We start from the raw sequence: 21154 nt of genomic DNA, 5'->3' as shown, positions 1-21154 counted from the left end.
CCTCTCTTCTTTCAGCCTCCCACTCCCAGCCTTCCCCAGGATCAGCCTGTCTCCTCCCAGCCTCCTCCAGCACGCCGTGCTCCTCTGCCGACACAGATCCGATCGCACACACACACACACACACACACACCCCCGATCGCATACACTCACACACACCCGATCGCATACACTCACACACACCCGATCGCATACACTCACACACACATTGACGATATTGCACATACGCGCTCACACTCACAACATCCGGAGATACCACATGCTTCTGGCCATGTGATCCTCCGGCAGGTCCTGGAAGTTCACTGTACAGTATCGCCGCCGAGAAGCAAGCGATATCCCAGGATGTTGTGAGTGTGTGGATGCGATGTGATGTGTGTGTGAGTGAGTGTGATCTGATGTGTGTGCGTGTGTATGTTCCGCCGCTGTAGGACCTTGATGCGCTGGTAACTATGCTGCCATGGTTACCAGCGTATCCCGTCCCCCGCTCGCACGGGAGCCCACACCAGCATACGGCGACAACCCCAGCAATGCGAGGGTATGTGTCGGCAGGCTTGGCGGCGTACGCTGATGTGGGCTCCCGGGGGTACAGTACTCACCTGGGAGTCGTGGCTCCGTGTCGGTCGGTTCGGGGAATGCGTGCGGGGGCGGGGCCAGAGCGAGCGTGCATTGCGTGAGGGGGGTGGGGCGTGGGCGAGTTGCCTGGGCGAGCGGCCAATCCGTGCAGGGGGGCGGGGCCATGGCGATCCCAGCGGCCAATCAGCTTTGTGTCACCGTAAGGACACAATTTTGGAGCAAGACAGACAGACAGAATAAGGCAATTATATATATAGACTAGCTGTACTACCCGGCTTCGCCCGGGTTAATAACTGTTGTTAACAAAATAGACTGTATTAACAAAAATGTATTCTGCACACAAAAACCACAACACAAATAGATAGAAATGTAATTATTAAAAGGCAAAAAGTAAGCTAATTGAAGTATTTCACAACATATATTTCAACACCACAGATATTCCACACAGATTTAACTAAATTGGCCAAGTAATGTGCTCCGTCTGTCTCTTTGCAGGTCTGTCTCTGTCTCTTTCCCAGGTCTGTCTCTCTGTCTCTATCTCTGTCCGTCTCCCCACCGACATCTTATTACCTCACATATAAGCTTCTTATACTATGAATGTCTTTTGTTCCTATAGCAACCAATCACAGCTCCTACTAATAAGCTGTAGTTTCAGGCTCCATTTACTTTAATGGAGGCATGTTTTTTGGAGAGTAACTGTAAAGTGCAGGGTTAAATTTTCCTGTCAAAATATAGTCTATGACGTTCCCTGGGTCACATGAGGTGTCTGTGCAAAATTTCGTGATTGTAAATGCGACGGTGCGGATACACTTTTCGTTTCACTTTTCCCCACTATGTAGATAGGGGCAAAATTGATTGGTAAATTGGAATGCGCAGGGTTAAAATTGCGCCTCACAACATAGTCTATGATGCTCTCGGGGTCCAGATGTGTGAGTGTGCAAAAGTTTGTGGCTGCAGCTGCGACGGTGCAGATGCCAATCCCGGACGCACACACACACACACACACACACACACGTAGTATTCAACCCCCTGCAGATTTAGCAGGTTTGATAAGATGCAAATAAGTTAGAGCCTGCAAACTTCAAACAAGAGCAGGATTTATTAACAGATGCATAAATCTTACAAACCAACAAGTTATGTTGCTCAGTTAAATTTTAATACATTTTCAACATAAAAGTGTGGGTCAATTATTATTCAACCCCTAGGTTTAATATTTTGTGGAATAACCCTTGTTTGCAATTACAGCTAATAATCGTCTTTTATAAGACCTGATCAGGCCGGCACAGATCTCTGGAGTTATCTTGGCCCACTCCTCCATGCAGATCTTCTCCAAGTTATCTAGGTTCTTTGGGTGTCTCATGTGGACTTTAATCTTGAGCTCCTTCCACAAGTTTTCAATTGGGGTAAGGTCAGGAGACTGACTAGGCCACTGCAACGCCTTGATTTTTTCCCTCTTGAACCAGGCCTTGGTTTTCTTGGCTGTGTGCTTTGGGTCGTTGTCTTGTTGGAAGATGAAATGACGACCCATCTTAAGATCCTTGATGGAGGAGCGGAGGTTCTTGGCCAAAATCTCCAGGTAGGCCGTGCTATCCATCTTCCCATGGATGCGGACCAGATGGCCAGGCCCTTTGGCTGAGAAACAGCCCCACAGCATGATGCTGCCACCACCATGCTTGACTGTAGGGATGGTATTCTTGGGGTCGTATGCAGTGCCATCCAGTCTCCAAACGTCACGTGTGTGGTTGGCACCAAAGATCTCGATCTTGGTCTCATCAGACCAGAGAACCTTGAACCAGTCTGTCTCAGAGTCCTCCAAGTGATTATGAGCAAACTGTAGATGAGCCTTGACATGACGCTTTGAAAGTAAAGGTACCTTACGGGCTCGTCTGGAACGGAGACCATTGCGGTGGAGTACGTTACTTATGGTATTGACTGAAACCAATGTCCCCACTGCCATGAGATCTTCCCGGAGCTCCTTCCTTGTTGTCCTTGGGTTAGCCTTGACTCTTCGGACAAGCCTGGCCTTGGCACAGGTGGAAACTTTCAAAGGCTGTCCAGGCTGTGGAAGCCTAACAGTAGTTCCATAAGCCTTCCACTTCCGGATGATGCTCCCAACAGTGGAGACAGGTAGGCCCAACTCCTTGGAAAGGGTTTTGTACCCCTTGCCAGCCTTGTGACCCTCCACGATCTTGTCTCTGATGGCCTTGGAATGCTCCTTTGTCTTTCCCATGTTGACCAAGTATGAGTGCTGTTCACAAGTTTGGGGAGGGTTTTAATTAGTCAGAAAAGGCTGGAAAAAGAGATAATTAATCCAAACATGTGAAGCTCATTGTTCTTTGTGCCTGAAATACTTCTTAATACTTTAGGGGAACCAAACAGAATTCTGGTTGTTTGAGGGGTTGAATAATAAATGACCCTCTGAATACACTTTTCACAATTTAAAAAAAAAAAATAAAAAAAGAAATAACATTCTTTTTTGCTGCATTTCACACTTCCAGGCTGATCTACAGTCCAAATGTCACAATGCCAAGTTAATTCCGAATGTGTAAACCTGCTAAATCTGCAGGGGGTTGAATACTACTTGTAGGCACTGTATTTATATTTTCAAACACACTTATTCCTCACATTTTTTAATCTTACCTGATGCCAAGAGCTTGGCCCAGGTGTTTATACGTGAGATCGTCAGACTCCACGGAGTCCTGTCTGATATTGTTTCTCATAGGGGAACTCAATTTAGGCTATGTGCACACGCTGCGTTTTTTTGACGCTGTGTTTTTGGCCGCTAACAACACACAAAAACACACCGTGGCAAAAAACGCATGCGTTTTTACCGCGATTCGGTGCGTTTTCCTGCGTTTTTGATCTCTGCGTTTTTCTCCGTTTTTCCAATGCATTGCATGGGGAGAAAACGCAGGAAAGAACTGACATGTCCATTTTTTTTTTTAAGATCAAAAACGTAGCTTAAAAAAAAAGGTGCGGACAGCAAAAATGAAAACTCATAGACTTTGCTGGGGAAGCAAAGTCATGCAGTTTTGAGGCCAAAAACGCACCCGAAAAACGCGCAAAGACGCACTGTGTGAACTTACCCTTATTGCCAACTTTTGGAGAGTTTTCTGCTCTCAGTTAGGGATTAAATTATCTCATTCATCGGCTTTCCATCTTCAGTCTAATGGGCAAACGGAACACATGAATCAGAATTTGGAGCTTTATTAATGTTTTGTTTCTAATAACCAGGAGGAGTGGTCCTCGTTCTGTCCTCACAGAATTTCGCATCAATAATTCTCACCGTGAATCTTCTGGTATATTTCCTTTTTTTTGTGTCTATGATCGTCATCCCCAGTTCTGTGCGTTTTTGGAGGGGCACTCATCAGGGGTATCTGGGAAGGACCATATGGTCCGGCATAATCGTCTACATGGGAGAAGGTTCAGCAACATTTGCATGACATTGGTTTTAAGTATATACGCGCGGTTGCCTGTAGACGTCTGCCTGGTCCGGACCTGTGTATGGATGATCTGGTATATAAAAACATTAAGCTTTAAATACCTTCACTGAAGTTAAACCTCTGTTTATTGGTTCGCACAAAATCACAGCAGTCATTAATCCGGTTGTTTTTCACCTGGCGTTACCTGCATCTTACAAGATTCATAATGTTTTCCATAGATCTCTGTCAAATATATGGGTTCGGGAACCCCTCTTGCCATGTCCAAACTGATTGGTAAAGGAAACAAGAATCAATCTTTACAGTACTTTGCTCATTGGTGAGGTTATGGTCCTGAGGAGAGGACTTGGGTACTGGCTTCAGATATCCATGCTGAGCACCCTGATTAGGACACTCCATTGTCTCCATCCTGAGAGACCGGGCCCTTAGGGTCCAGAGGCCTGTCATAGAGGGAAGGGTACTATTCGGGCTCATTCACATAACCGTTCCATTTGTCCTGGTCCGTTCCTGTTTTTTTGCTGACCCACGAACAAGACCATCTTTTCAATGTCTTTTTTTGTAGGATCGGATGGCAAAAGGAAGCACTTACATGTGCATCCGATCCTACAAAAAAACACATCGGATGCCGTATGTCCGTTCCGTTATTATGGAACATGTCCTATTCTGTTCCGTGATAACGGACCGTGACTCAATACAAGTCAATGGGCCCGCAAAATCTCCAGAAGCCGCACGGAAGCACTTCTGTGTGACCTCCGTCGGGTGCCCGACCAGTCTGTGTCCTGCTCCCTGCCAGCCCCGCGGCTGATTACCTGCGGTGATGAAGTCCTGCCCTCCTGACATCCACGCTCGTCACTGACCGCCGCGTTCTCACATCACCTCTTGCGGGCGGCCTGAGACTGTGACTAGCGGTGACGTCACGGGCCACTCCCGAGAGGTGGTCTGAGAACGCGGCGGGCATAGAAGTCAGTGACCAGCGCTGATGTCAGGTGTGCAACGGCTTCCATCACCACAGGTAATGTACCTCGCTAACCTCCTGAAGTCAGCACTGGTCATGCCCTGCAGTGACCTGGGCTGACCTATTGATGTTAGCTCAGGTCACTGCATTACTCTCCCAGTCAATGGGGAACCTTCTGTTCTTCATTGATTGGGACAGTGACTATGGTATGGATTACGCCGGACCTGGATTTGTTTTTTCTTTTCAATAAATTGGTGAAAGAGGGAATGTTTTGGGGAGTGTTTTATCAAATAAAAATTTCTCGTCTTTTTTTTAAATTACTGACTGGGTTGGTGATGTCTGGTATCTGATAGACGCCGTGACATCAGTAACCCCAGGGCTTGATGCCAGGCGACATTACACATCTGGTATCAACCCCATATATTACCCAGTTTGCCACTGCACCGGGGCATCGGGATGAGCTGGAGCAAAGCACAAGGATTGGTGCATCTAATGGATGCGCCACTTCTGGGGCGGCTGAGGCCTGCTATTCTTAGGCTGGGGAGGGTCCAAGAATCGCAGACCTCCCTAGTCTGAGAATACCAGACCACAGCTGTCTGCTTTACTTTGGCTGGTGATCCAAGTTGGGGGAGACCCCACATTTTTTGTTTTAAATTATTTAATTTAAAATATTAGCGTGGGGTGCCCTCTGTTTTGGATTACCAGCCAATGTGAAGCTGCCAGCTGTGGTCTGCAGGCTGCAGCCGTCTGCTTTACCCAAGCTGGCTACAAAAATAAGGGGGAACCCCCATGTCTGTTTTTTTTTTAATAATTTTTTGGCTAAATACAAGGCTAAGCACCCTTTAGTGCCACATGAAAGGCACTAAAGTGTGCATGATTACAAAATGCTGGGGAGTGGGAAATTATATGTCTCTCTATTATCTATCTATCCCTCAAGCTATCCCTCCATTCATTTATTCCTCTATTTATCCCTCTATCTATCCCTCTATCTATATCTATATCCATCTACTTATCTATCTAGCTGCTTCTGTGTTTTGCGGTCCGCAAAAAAAACCGGAAGGCACACGGATGACACACGTCCCGTATAAGGAACAGAACGGATGCCACACGAATGCATCCGTAAAAAAAAGGACCGTGTTTTGCGGACCGCAAAAACAGAATGGTCATGTGAATGTAGCCTAAAATAGAGTTTTGCACACTCTAGTGTCAACCTGCTGTCTGCTGGTTCATAGGCAGGCTAGCAAGAGTTAATCTCTGCTGGTCTGTTTGCTCCTTTGGTCACATGTTGTGAGGAGACCTATCACGTCTGCTCCCATTTTATTTATGCTTGTGAAAACCTTCCACCCATGCCAGCTATAGTTATTCTATGTTGGTCTGTGAAGTGTGGTGTCCCAGACTTACTGGGGAACGTTGTGCTTATTGATTGGTGCTGTTGTGGAGTTTACCCCTGTTGTTTTGTAGCTTCCTTCCTGCTCTTGTTTTTCCTCCTGAACCTTTTGTCTGTACCTTTTTGTGTGAGCGTGCTGTGTGACAGTTTTGGTTTCCCCCTGTGTGTCCTTATCTATGGGTTTCATCACTCTCCTGTCCTGTCTCTTCCTAGGGCTTGGGGAAATTGGGTCAGGAGCAGGATCAGGAAGGAGACTCTGGCCTCTCCAGGAGTATCCCTGATGTTAGGGATAGCATAGGGTTTCCCTAGCTTGAAAGATCGCTTAGGAGCCCAGGTTTCCTGCTATTTTCATCATGACAGAGAACTTCTACATAGGGAGTCCGAAGGGCCGCTTGCTGGGTCTGCAGGTGGTAGCATTATAGCAGTTATATTGCTGTATATATAAAGGGAAGTAATATAGCAGTGATATTGTTGTACATAGGAGCAGTAATATAGTAGTTATATTCCTGTATATAGGGAGCAGTATTATAGTATATTCTTGTACATAGGGGCAGTATTATAGTAGTTATATTCCTGTATATAGGGAGCAGTATTATAGTAGTTATATTCCTGTATATAGGGAGCAGTATTATAGTAGTTATATTCTTATACATAGGGAGCAGTATTATAGTAGTTATAGTCTTGTACATAGGGGCAGTATTATAGTAGTTATATTCTTGTACATAGGGGGCAGTATTATAGTAGTTATATTCTTATACATAGGGGGTAGTATTATAGTAGTTATATTCTTGTACATAGGGGCAGTATTATAGTAGTTATATTCTTATACATAGCAGGTAGTATTATAGTAGTTATAGTCTTGTACATAGAGGCAGTATTATAGTAGTTATATTCTTGTACATAGGGGGCAGTATTATAGTAGTTACATTCTTGTACATAGGGGGCAGTGTTATAATAGTTATATTCTTGTACATAGGAGCAGTATTATAGTAGTTATATTCTTGTACATAGGGGGCAGTGTTATAATAGTTATATTCTTGTACATAGAGGACAGTATTATAGTAGTTATATTCTTGTACATAGGAGCAGTATTATAGTAGTTATATTCTTGTACATAGGGGCAGTAGTATAGTAGTTATATTCTTGTACATAGGAGCAGTATTATAGTAGTTATATTCTTGTACATAGGGGGCAGTGTTATAATAGTTATATTCTTGTACATAGAGGACAGTATTATAGTAGTTATATTCTTGTACATAGGAGCAGTATTATAGTAGTTATATTCTTGTACATAGGGGCAGTTTTATAGTAGTTATATTCTTATACATAGCAGGTAGTATTATAGTAGTTATATTCTTGTACATAGAGGCAGTATTATAGTAGTTATATTCTTGTACATAGGGGGCAGTATTATAGTAGTTACATTCTTGTACATAGGGGGCAGTGTTATAATAGTTATATTCTTGTACATAGGAGCAGTATTATAGTAGTTATATTCTTGTACATAGGGGGCAGTGTTATAATAGTTATATTCTTGTACATAGGAGCAGTATTATAGTAGTTATATTCTTGTACATAGGGGGCAGTGTTATAATAGTTATATTCTTGTACATATAGGACAGTATTATAGTAGTTATATTCTTGTACATAGGAGCAGTATTATAGTAGTTATATTCTTGTACATAGGGGCAGTAGTATAGTAGTTATATTCTTATACATAGGAGCAGTATTATAGTAGTTATATTCTTATACATAGGGTCAGTGTTATAGTAGTTATATTCTTGTACATAGGGGGCAGTATTATAGTAGTTATATTCTTATACATAGGGTCAGTATTATAGTAGTTATATTCCTGTACATAGGGGCTGTATTATAGTAGATATATTCTTGTACATAGGGGCAGTATTGTCGGAGTTATATTAGAATTCGTATAGAAGTGTCAGGTTTTGGTGAGGGGAATCAGCAGCACTTGGAGATCCAGATGAGATGGAGTTTTGATTCCTTGGACAAATAACTTTTTGTCTGTTATTTTCTGTAGTGGATTTTCTCCTTCTGTGCATGGAGTTCCTCCTGTTTGTAAGTAAGCAAAGCAGCAGTGTAAAGCATTGCGGCAATAACTGACACATTTCTGGTATGTGCCAACACACAGTTTGAAGCTTGTTACACGTTGAATATTTAATTGCATAGATCTCTGCACCCCAGGGAGGCAATTAGTTCCTCTTAAAGGGTAATTCCATTTTTTATTCATTTATCTTCTTTTAATTTTGAAAGGAACATGGACACAATAATGACAACACTGTTAAACATCTTTATTCCTACAGATACATCTTACAGATTCTTATTACGAGGTGAATCTGGCTGTACATTTTTTATTTTATTTCTTGAATCGGACGCAAAGAACCAACAAATCATTTTAAGGCTTTTTGTATTGTAAAAGATAGCGAGTTCTCTGTAAACAACGGCGCGCTCGCATGTCGGAGAGACCAGGATGGTTTGCAAATGCACTTATCATAAGAATACAATGTGGGGGGGACTACTACACCCAGCATGGCATCACGAGCCTCCCATGGATTGCAGCAGATTCAGCATTGTTGTGCGTCCTCCTTCATGCATGTCCTTCTGCGGGGAGATAATGTGATGTTCAACCTGAGCCTCCTGGTTCATGGGCATGATGTGGTGGGGGTTACATGGTTGATGGTAAGCGCCAGCTTCCGAAATGGGGAGAACTTGGTAAGAATTGGGCAACATCTGTCTCTCCGCCTCCAGTCATCCCAGTATGAAGAGAACTGGTGAGGGTCTCTGCTCCTCCGTTACATCCCACAGACATAGATACGATACTAGTGATGTGAGGTTTGGTAGATTTGTCTCAAAGAGGTTAATCAGGTTGCTTAAAGGGGAGTTCCACCATGAGAAGGGAATCCCGGGCATGTGACAATGGATCGTTATTGGGCGGAGAACAGACTCCGCTGTTGGTGGAGTTCTCCCATAATGAGGGTAGACATTGAGCCGCTTCTGGGGGGCGGCCGACCAGCACCTGCCTTCAGCGAGGCTGATAAAAATCATAAAATCCCCTGCTAAATGCACATCATCTGGAAAGTGTAAACAGGGCCGCCTGGAGGGGCAGCGGCTAAATATCAGACTGTTTTGCAAACCAAAAGGCGAGGAAGCGGGGAGTCCGCCGGCACCCACAATACATTCCACGGGAGCGGAGGCGGCTCCAGTCTGCAGGGGCGCCAACAATCCAGTTTTTACATTTAAAAAAAAAACAAAAAAACTTTTTTTTTTTAGCGACTCGAAATAGTTGAATTTACATTCTGATAATAAAAGTCAGTCGGTCGAGGGCTGTGGAGGGCGAATGCTATAATACTGACGCTGCTTTAATGGCTTCAACCCACCTGCAAGAGACAAGAAGGAGAGTGTTACTGGGCGAGTGCAATGAGGGACGACCTGCGGTAAAGCGTTAGAACTCTGAAATATGGTATATAAAGGGGTTAATAGATGGCGTCCGTCACAGGATCCTCATTTCTTGGCTAAGGCTTAGAGCGGCTGCAGATCAGTTATAGATATGGTCAGTTTGCAAATCCATAAACTACTGCATCCACCTACATACAGTTCATCAGTTGCTGCAAAACTACAAATCCCAGCAAGTAGAATTCTAGGAGTTTCTGGTTTTGCGAGCAAGAAAAAAAAAATCTCCTTTAGGACTGAACATTTATTGAACATTTGGTAGAAATTTGCAGCAAGAAAAGAAAGGAAATAAGAAAAGGGAACAATAAGGATGGAGGATGAAGGGCTGCGCTGTGTGCCGAGCTGGGACAGCCAGATCTGGACAATCACCTGTCTGGGGCACCTAACAGAACCGCTCTGCTACAGCCGTAAAATGCCAGTAAGTCCTGCAACTGGTGAAATTGGAGAGACTTTACTGGGTCCGACATTTTTAGATGCAAGTTGAAGTGAACCTGTCAGGTGCAATATGCACCCAGGACTATGAGCAGTTCTGGGTGTATGTTGCTAATCTCTGCCTAATCATCCCTGTATTTAGTAGCATAGATAAAGAGTTCTCTAGAAAAAGTATTTCTAAAGATCCCTTATGATATGCTAATGAGCGTGGGGACTAGTCCCAAGGGCGTTATATCTCCTGACTAGTCCGCCCTCTTAGCATGTTAGCACACCCACAGGGGCCCACAAGGATGTGCCAACATGTTATTTAATGTACCTGTGTCTGTTGTCACCGCCTAAGACATTGGGTTTAGGGTCAGTGCACATGATCAGAAGTCCTCGGCACTTTCGGTCATGCGCAGTATGAAGCCAGGTGTACACGTCCTGGCTTCAGAGAGGTCTAGTGTTCATAATCGGAAGTGCAGTGACTTCTGATCATGTGCACTGAGCCTAAACTCGGCATCTTAGGCGGTGACAATGGACATAGCATGCCCAATGCCCAGCGTCATCAGCTGTGAGGTGCATACCTAAAAGGGCGGACTAGTCAGGGGGAAATAAACGCCCTTGTGACTAGTCCCTGGCCTCATTAGCATATCATAAAGGATCTTTAGAAATACTTTTTCTAAAGATCTCTTTATCTATGCTAGTGTATACAGGGACGGTTAGGCATGGATTAGCAATATGAACCCAGAACTGCTCGTGGTGACAGGTTCCCTTTAAATACACCGTGTCTGCCAACCCCGTGCACTGGAAAACACCTGAACTAAGGCTTTGGCCTCACTTATAATAATAGATCTTGTCAATGGATCTATCCAATTCTAAATCTTTTCCTTTTTTTTTTTCTTTTTCGCAGACGGCAGCATAAAAAGAAATTGCAAAAGTCTCTATACACTCAATTATTGGAGAGCAGCCTGAGCTCTCGCCTCCATGTGTGCCCTACCTTTTACTAATCGGGCAAATGTAGGGGAGGAGATAAAAGGGAAAAAGATTCATCAAACAGCTTGTGCCAGAAATCTGACATATCAGGGTTTGAAATATTGCAAATTCTGCCCCCTCTCCCCATTCTACTGATCTTAGGGGGCTCTATGGGCATTCATGGCTCTGCAGCTCTTGTGGAACTACAACTGCCAGCATGCTGTGGCTGCCACAGACTGTTCAGTAGTTGGGCTTATTTCCTTTAGAAGACAGGGATAGACCAGATAAAGAAGAGAAGCAGCAGCAGAGACCGGAGATGGCGGAGGCCGCGGTGGTACCTGATGGCTGCACTGGTGTCTGCTGCTTTGAAGTTATAGAACAGGGTCTGCTTGTGGTAAAGCTGAAACACTGTGCCCAGTTTGGGGTTCTGGTCCCAGTTGTCAGGCACAATGTGGAAACCTAATAGGGGTAAACTTTCTGTGGCAATTTTGTCCTGGAAATGATAAAGGAAAAAAATAATGTGAATCGATCCGGACCCGGCACTAGCTGCACTTTCTTCTGAGGCTTTAATGAAACAATATAGGTATGAATGGAGGGGATCAAAATGTGATATTAATGAAGGTATACAGTGCCTTGCGAAAGTATTCGGCCCCTTTGAATTTTTCAACCTTTTCCCACATTTCAGGCTTGAAATATAAAGATAAAAATGTTAATGTTCTGGTGAAGAATCAACAACAAGTGGGACACAATTGTGAAGTTGAACAAAATTTATTGCTTATTTTATACTTTTGGAAAAAATAATAAACTGAAAAGTGGGGCGTGCAATATTATTCATCCCCTTTAAGTTAATACTTTGTAGCGCCACCTTTTGCTGAGATTACAGCACAAGTCGCTTGGGGTATGTGTCTATCAGGTTTACACATCGAGAGACTGAAATTCTTGCCCATTCTTCCTTTGTAAACAGCTGGAGCTGAGTGAGGTTGGATGGAGAGCGTTTGTGAACAGCAGTTTTCAGCTCTCCACAGACTCTCGATTGGGTTCAGGTCTGGACTGTGACTTGGCCATTCTAACACCTGGATACGTTTATTTGTGAACCATTCCATTGTAGATTTTGCTTTATGTTTGGGATCATTGTCTTGTTGGAAGACAAATTTCCATCCTAGTCTCAGGTCTTTTGTAGACTCCAACAGGTTTTCTTCAAGAATGGTCCTGTATTTGGCTCCATCCATCTTCCCATCAATTTTAACCATCTTCTCTGTCCCTGCTGAAGAAAAGCAGGCCCAAACCATGATGCTGCCACCACCATGTTTGACAGTGGGGATGGTGTGTTCAGGATGATGAGCTGTGTTGCTTTTACGCCAAACATATCGTTTGGCATTGTGCCCAAATAGTTTGATTTTGGTTTCATCTGCCAAAGTACCTTTTTCTACATGTTTGGTGTCTCCCAGGTGGCTTGTGGCAAACTTTAAACAACACTTTTTATGGATATCTTTGAGAAATGGCTTTCTCCTTGCCACTCTTCCATAAAGGTCAGATTTGTGCAGTGTACGACTGATTGTTGTCCTATGGACAGACTCTCCCACCTCAGCTGTAGATCTCCGCAGTTCATCCAGAGTGATCATGGGCCTCTTGGCTGCATCTCTGATCAGTCTTCTCCTTGTTTGAGATGAAAGTTTGGATGGACGGCCGGGTCTTGGTAGATTTGCAGTGGTATAACACTCCTTCCATTTGAATATGATCGCTTGCACAGTGCTCCTTGGGATGTTTAAAGTTGTGGAAATCTTTTTGTAACCACATCCAGCTTTAAAGTTCTCCACAACAGTATCACGGACCTGCCTGTTGTGTTCCTTGGTCTTCATGATGCTTTCTGCACTTTAAGGCCAGAGTCACACTTGCGAGTGCCTCGCGTGTAACTCGCACGAGTCTCTCATTGAATCACCCGGCATGGACTCACACTCTCAGGACAGGAGCATCTCAGCTGCATAGACATACATGCAACTGACCCGCTCCTGTCAGGAGAGTGCGAGTCCGTGCCGGATGATTCAATGAGAGACTTGCGCTAGTTACACGTGAGGCACTCGCAAGTGTGACTCTGGCTTAAACAGAACCCTGAGACTATCACAGAGCAGATGCATTTATACGGAGACTTGATTACACACAGGGGGCTTATATTTATCATCATCAGTCATTTAGGACAGCATTGGATCATTCAGAGATCCTCAATGAACTTCTGGAGTGAGTTTGCTGCACTGAAAGTAAAGGGGATGAATAATATTGCACGCCCCTATATTCAGTTATTTATTTTTTATAAAAAGTTTAAAATAAGCAATAAATATCATTCACCTTCACAATTGTGTCCCACTTGTTGTTGATTCTTCACCATAACAGTAACATTTTTATCTTTATGTTTGAAGCCTGAAATGTGGGAAAAGGTTGAAAAATTCAAGGGGGGTCGAATACTTTCGCAAGGCACTGTATAGGGAATATATGCATATCTACGTTCAGGAATAACGGGGGAAGCAGATAATGCCCCTCAAATTGCAAGGATTTACCAAAGTTGTATTTTATGTTTTATTGTTGTCAGTGAATGGGAATATTCTTGTTCACAGTCGGTGGCAGATCCTCTGTCCCTGTGACGGATGGAATCCTCTGTGACCGCAGCCCACACCAATACATTGTATCAGGTCGAGTAACAAACAGATTGGGCAGGAGAGATCTATGCTGCTGACAGAGGATTGTGACAAACCCTCAGCTGTGAGAAGTAATCAGCTCACCCAGTTGTGAACTAGAATGTTCCCAGGCTTTGACAGCAAGCAGAGATCTTAGATATGGATGTTAGAATATTGCAGATTTTTTCACTATACGTTTGTTTGTTTTTCCAGTACAGATACCATTGCTATGACAAATTGTAAACACTTGTAGAAAACCCCTTGAAGCTTTATTAAAACAGAATGAATGATCCCTTCAGGCTTTACTTGCATAGGGCTGGAAGACCCCTTTAAGCTTTTATTTCCACAGGACTGAAGGTCCCCTTTAAGCTTTTTCCATAGGACTAGAGGGCCTTTTTAAGCTTTTTTTTTACCATAGGACTGAAGAACCTTTTGCATAGGATTGGAAGACCCCTTTAACCTTTTTTTTTCTCCATAGGATTGGATGGTTCCACTAAGCTTTATTTGTATAAGACTGGAGGACCAGTTTAGGCTTTATTTGCATAGGACTGGAGGACCCCTTTAAGCTTTCTTCCCATGGGACTGGAGGACCCCCTTTAAGCTTTATTTGCATAGGACTAGAGGACCCCTTTAAGCTTTTTTTTCCATAGGACTGGAGGATCCCTTTAAGCTTTATTTGTATAAGGCTATGTGCACACGTGTGCGCTCTGCATGGCACCTAAAAGGTGCGCTTCAGAGCGCAGCTGAAAAGCTCCGTTCTGAAGCGCATGGTGCCGGCAGAGAACGTGCGCTCTGCATGCAGCTCCTGCCATAGACAGAGCAGGGGCTGCCGGCAAAGCGCACAGAAGAAGTGACATGTCACTTCTTAGAACGCGCGCTTCGGGCAGCAGCTGAAGCGCTGCGCTCTAAGACGCCATGTGCGCACGGCCCCTGCACAATCTCCATAGATTATGCAGGGGACGCAGAACGCATGCAGTTACGCTGCGCTACAAAGCGCAGCGTAACTGCATGTAATACGCACACGTGCGCACATAGCCTTAGACTGGAGGACCCCTTTAGGCTTTTTTTCCCATAGGACTGGAGGACCCCCTTTAAGCTTTTTTTTTTCATAGGACTGGAGGACCCCTTTAAGCTTTTTTTTTCCATAGGACTGGAGGATCCCTTTAAGCTTTATTTGTATAAGACTGGAGGACCCCTTTAGGCTTTTTTTTCCATAGGACTGGAGGACCCCTTTAAGCTTTATTTGCATAGAACTGGAGGACCCCTTTAAGCTTTTTTTCCATTGAACTGGAGGACCCCTTTAAGCTTTTTTCCCATAGGACTGAAGGAGTCCAATAAGTTTTATTTGCACAGGACTGGAGGACCCCTTTACGCTTTACTTGCTCCGGATGGTCTTTGCACTGGGTCAGATGATGAGCGCCCCCTCACCTCGCAGGCCGTGTATGTGTATAGCACTTTGCCTTTAATAACGAACCAGCGTTTCTTCCAGTATTTCTTGCCCTTTTTGCACCGATGTAAATAACCACTAATTGAGGCGTTTTCTCCGGACGCTGCGGCCTGTGAATACAGCAGAGAATAAGAGAGTTTCTGAGAAATTACCGGCAGATTAAAACATATTCCACATTATTAAAATGGCAGATTTATAGACATCATTAATTGCAATGAGCCCCATGTATTTCTTAACTTCTCCTGCTGCAGAACAATTAAACCGTGTTCACACGATGCAGTTTTTTTACTGCAATTTTCTGGCAAAAAAAATGCATAGTGTGAAGACGACCTTAAACAGGAATCAGAAACCTGCAGCTGTTAAGGCATGCTGGGAGTTGTAGTTTCTTAGATTGCTGCAGTCACCAGGGGATGCTGGGAGTTGTAGTTGCTGATTCACAGGATGGAAATTGCTGGTGTGAATGATATAAGTGTGGCCATTCACTGACAGCAAGAAGAGATCTTGAACTGTGAAGAAAAGACTTGGGATAGGATCTTGGAGATGGAGTTCCCCTTTAAGTGCTGTATTCAGACATCATCCGCTGACGGTATATTTGCATCTCTTCTACCTTACAGCTGCTGCGCACAATGGCGCGATATGTGCTACTAAAAAGCCGCTATGAGACGTGTCATATGTTACACTTGGAGCGGCGGAGGCGTGTAATTACATATTTCCCGGGGGTACAATTAGATATATTTCTACAGTCTGCTCTCATGAATATGCTAATTAGGGCTTACATTCTTGCCAGGTGCTTCATTTGTATAAGCGCTAATCAAGGTCCATGTGAGTGGATATAAAGATATTAGCTGCTGCCCCCTGGTGGTCAACAGAGGCCCTGCGCTCTCACTGTAGGTTAAAGCGACCTCTATGTAGATGACTGCTTAGCTCTTATCAGATCTGCTGGTTTGTAGATGACATCTCCACTGCGTGCTGCAGTGCGGAGGGATCCTTAAAGGAACACTACACATTACTCAAGAAAGTGTCACCAACCTGTATATACAGATTACACTCCGCTCTGTATGTACACAGTGATTCCACCAGCAGAATAGTGAGTGCAGCTCTGGAGTATAATATAGGATGTAACTCCAGATCAGTACAGGATAAGTAATGTAATGTATGTACACAGTGACTGCACCAGCAGAATAGTGAGTGCAGCTCTGGAATATAATACAGGAGGTAACTCAGGATCAGTACAGGATAAGGTATGTAATGTGTGTACACAGTGACTGCACCAGCAGAATAGTGAGTGCAGCTCTGGAGTATAATACAGGGTGTAACTCAGGATCAGTACAGGATAAGTAATGTAATGCATGTACACAGTGACTGCACCAGCAGAATAGTGAGTGCAGCTCTGGAGTATAATACAGGGTGTAACTCAGGATCAGTACAGGATAAGTAATGTAATGCATGTACACAGTGACTGCACCAGCAGAATAGTGAGTGCAGCTCTGGAGTATAATACAGGATGTAACTCAGGATCAGTACAGGATAAGTAATGTAATGTATGTACACAGTGACTGCACCAGCAGAATAGTGAGTGCAGCTCTGGAATATAATACAGGAGGTAACTCAGGATCATTACAGGATAAGGTATGTAATGTGTGTACACAGTGACTGCACCAGCAGAATAGTGAGTGCAGCTCTGGAGTATAATACAGGGTGTAACTCAGGATCAGTACAGGATATTAATGTAAAGTATATACAAAGTGACTCCACCAGCAGAATAGTGAGTGCAGCTCTGGAGTATAATACAGGATGTAACTCAGGATCAGTACAGAATAAGTAATGTAATGTAAGCACACAGTGAATGCATCACGAGAGTAGTGAGTGCAGCTCTAGAGTATAATACAGGTTGTAATGCAGGATAAGTAATGTAATGTATGTACTCAGTGATTGCACCAACAGAATAGTGAGTTCAGCTCTGGAGTACAATACATGATGTAACTCAAAATCAATGCAGGATAAATAAAGTAATGTATGTACACAGTGACTGCACCAGCAGAATAGTGAGTGCAGCTCTGGAGTATAATACAGGATGTAACTCCGGATTAGTACAGGATAAGTAATGTATGTACACAGTGACTGCGCCAGCAGAATAGGGAGTGCAGCTCTGGAGTATAATTCAGGAGTCAGTGTATTGTACCTCTGAGAGGAGAAGTATTACTCAATAATTGGAAACGACACTTTAGAGCATTATAAAGCTCAGATCTGAGGACGGATCGTCTTCTGCTCTCATTGCTGCCAATAAATGTTTACAAGTTTATGACGCTTTAACTGGGATTTATATTTTCCTGCGAGAGCTTCTCATTAGTGTAATAACCTGCGAGCGTAGAAGAAGGATGTGGGGCCGACAGCAGTCTCCTCATATAATGTGACACGGCTGTATATAATAGGGGCAGAGATTATAATATGGGTCCCTAACACTGGGTCTTTCCAGCAGCACAGAGTATTTCAGAATAAGAATGTCTTGCTCCTATTTGAGGTCACAGAGTGAATAGTGGATGCTGCAGGGTGTCCTATCCACACATTGTGGGGGGCACCACTGACTGTAGGTTACTTGGTGAAAGGTGCAGGGTTCACAGCAGCACAGAGGATTTCAGCGTATTCATCACAATACTTAGGAATCACATTACAGCATACGCGGAGTTCTTGCCTTGTCTCAGACAGCCTTGGCCCTACCTCCATCAGAGCTGAGGGAACTTTCTTGTGTCTTTTGAAGGCAGATGGGTGAAAACTGTGAAGCATGGATGTGAAGGCGCTGCTGGCCGACCGCGGCAACTGCGGGGAGGAATTGGTGCTCGCTGATGCAAGATCTATGAAAATAAATGGATTGGTCAGACAGGACAGAGTAGATATCACAAAGCAAAACATCGCAGGGGCCGAGGCTTCACTTCTGGGGTTATTGTCCCATCTTATAATTTCCACAGAGGATTTTTTTTCCTTCTGCAAAGAGCAGCAGAACTGTGGATGCTACATAGATATCCAGAAATAAGAAAAAACAGAATCTGCTATTGCCTGCAGTGTCCACAATCTGCCAGGAGGTGGCGCTGTGGTACAGCCAGTCTCACTCACCTCTTCTCCGCAGCTCGGCGTAGCATCCATTGCAGACCTTAGACGGACGATCCTTTAGATACTTCAGAGGATATTTGTTTCTGGAGCAACTGCGGCAAACGATCTGTCCAAAAAGAATCCAGAGGATGAGACTCATATAGAGGAAACGCAAATCTGATCTAGAACAATCAGCAGAGATAACATAGGAGAGAGCAGAGAGTACACAGGCAGCAGAGGTACAATGTGAGCAGAGAATGTACAGGCAGCAGAGGTACAATGTGAGCAGAGAATGTACAGGCAGCAGAGGTACAATGTGAGCAGAGAATGTACAGGCAGCAGAGGTACAATATGAGCAGAGAATGTACAGGCAGCAGAGGTACAATGTGAGCAGAGAATGTACAGGCAGCAGAGGTACAATGTGAGCAGAGAATGTACAGGCAGCAGAGGTACAATGTGAGCAGAGAATGTACAGGCAGCAGAGGTACAATGTGAGCAGAGAATATACAGGCAGCAGAGGTACAATGTGAGCAGAGAATATACAGGCAGCAGAGGTACAATGTGAGCAGAGAATGTACAGGCAGCAGAGGTACAATGTGAGCAGAGAATATACAGGCAGCAGAGGTACAATGTGAGCAGAGAATGTACAGGCAGCAGAGGTACAATGTGAGCAGAGAATGTACAGGCAGCAGAGGTACAATGTGAGCAGAGAATGTACAGGCAGCAGAGGTACAATGTGAGCAGAGAATGTACAGGCAGCAGAGGTACAATGTGAGCAGAGAATGTACAGGCAGCAGAGGTACAATGTGAGCAGAGAATGTACAGGCAGCAGAGGTACAATGTGAGCAGAGAATGTACAGGCAGCAGAGGTACAATGTGAGCAGAGAATGTACAGGCAGCAGAGGTACAATGTGAGCAGAGAATGTACAGGCAGCAGAGGTACAATATGAGCAGAGAATGTACAGGCAGCAGAGGTACAATGTGAGCAGAGAATATACAGGCAGCAGAGGTACAATGTGAGCAGAGAATATACAGGCAGCAGAGGTACAATGTGAGCAGAGAATGTACAGGCAGCAGAGGTACAATATGAGCAGAGAATGTACAGGCAGCAGAGGTACAATGTGAGCAGAGAATGTACAGGCAGCAGAGGTACAATGTGAGCAGAGAATGTACAGGCAGCAGAGGTACAATGTGAGCAGAGAATGTACAGGCAGCAGAGGTACAATGTGAGCAGATAATGTACAGGCAGCAGAGGTACAATGTGAGCAGATAATGTACAGGCAGCAGAGGTACAATGTGAGCAGATAATGTACAGGCAGCAGAGGTACAATGTGAGCAGAGAATATACAGGCAGCAGAGGTAAAATGTGAGCAGAGAATATACAGGCAGCTGATGGAAGATTCTGCTGTATGATGAGAGCAGAGATAAGACTCATTTTTCATGTATCTAATATCCATGTAGCTCATACCTATCTATCTAATCTCTATCTTCTGTCTTTCTTTCTATCCACTAACGTCTTTCTAATATCTATCCTCTATTTTTCCGTCTAGCCTCTAATCTCTATCCTCTATCTTTCTGTCTATCCTCTATCTTTTGGTCTATCCTCTATTCTCTATCCTCTGATCTCTATCTTGCTATCTATCCATCCATCCATCTATCCTCTATCTAATCTCTATCCTCTATTTTCTGTCTATCCTTTATCTAATCTCTATCTTCAATCTTTCCTTCTATCCTTTATCTTTTTCTCTATTATCTTTCTAATCTTTATCCTCTACTTTTCTGTCCATCCTATCTATCATCCTCTATCTCTATCCTGTGTCTTTCTTTCTATCTTCTTTCTAATCTCTATCCTCTTTCTTTCTGTTTATCCTCTAATCTCTATCCTCTTTCTGTCTATCTTCTATCTTTTGGTTTATCCTCTAATATCTTTCTGTCTATCCTCCATCTTCTATCTTTCCTGCTATCCTCTATCTTTTTCTCTATTCTCTTTCAAATCTTTATCCTCTACCTTTCTGTCCATCCTCTATCTAATCTCTATCCTCTGTCATTCTTTCTATCTTCTTTCTAATCACTATCCTCTATCTTTCTGGCTATCCTCTAATCTCTATCTTTCTGTCTACTATCTTTTGGTCTGTCCTCTAATCTCTATCCTCTATTTTCTGTCTATCCTCTATCTAATCTCTATCTTCTATGTTTCCTTCTATCCCCTATATTTTTCTCTATTCTCTTCCTAATCTTTATCATCTGCCTTTCTGTCGATCCTCTATGTAATTTCTATCCTTTATCATTCTATCCTCTATCTTCATATCCTCTATCTTGCTATCCATTTATGTATTATAATCTTTCTTTCTTCTTCTAACCTCCTCAGACATCAGAACTTCTGTTCCTCTGTATTGTCACTTACTGTCCCTCGAGCAATCCGATATAATAGCTATCGATCCCCGGCTCTCACCTTGCCGCAGGCGTGACAGTGATGACGTCGCAGGGTCAAGGTGAAGTCGCTGCCGCAGTTCATACACATCATGATGTGGGACATGTGCGCTACACTCGGCGGCCGCTCCCCCAGGAACATTCCTAATCGTTCCCTCATCTGTGAGGAAGGAAAAGAAGAGTCTTATAGAAGGCGCTGAGGAACGCGGCAGCATCCGCTCCGATAAGGTAAAGACGCGACTAGTTATATTTTGTGGCCCAAATTCTCAGCATTTTCAAGATCTCTGCTTGCTGTCAGTGAACAGAAAAATTCCT

The 21154-nt window shown here is 43.9% G+C and overlaps 1 protein-coding gene across 2 annotated transcripts in view; it reads right to left on the bottom strand.

The window, feature by feature from the left end:
* Positions 1–8650: 8650 nt before the first annotated feature.
* The window catches only part of FGD5 (FYVE, RhoGEF and PH domain containing 5), a 152835-nt gene continuing 140331 nt past the window's right edge, over positions 8651–21154 (bottom strand). The window contains exons 16-21 of one of the 2 annotated variants that reach the window (XM_075321565.1): positions 20862–20999; positions 18434–18536; positions 18041–18174; positions 15304–15432; positions 11545–11699; positions 8651–9747 (exon numbers count right to left, since the gene is read on the bottom strand). In XM_075321565.1, the coding sequence (XP_075177680.1) occupies positions 9711–9747; positions 11545–11699; positions 15304–15432; positions 18041–18174; positions 18434–18536; positions 20862–20999 (696 nt within the window). In that variant the 3' untranslated portion in view covers positions 8651–9710. The remainder of the gene's footprint in view (positions 9748–11544; positions 11700–15303; positions 15433–18040; positions 18175–18433; positions 18537–20861; positions 21000–21154) is intronic. The other variant, XM_075321567.1, reaches the window with a different exon arrangement.

The sequence above is a fragment of the Anomaloglossus baeobatrachus genome, chromosome 8 (genome assembly GCF_048569485.1).
Source record: "Anomaloglossus baeobatrachus isolate aAnoBae1 chromosome 8, aAnoBae1.hap1, whole genome shotgun sequence".
Taxonomy (NCBI): Eukaryota; Metazoa; Chordata; class Amphibia; order Anura; family Aromobatidae; genus Anomaloglossus; species Anomaloglossus baeobatrachus.
The sequence above is the reverse complement of the archived record's forward strand: the minus strand, read 5'-3'. Positions and strand labels throughout refer to the sequence as shown.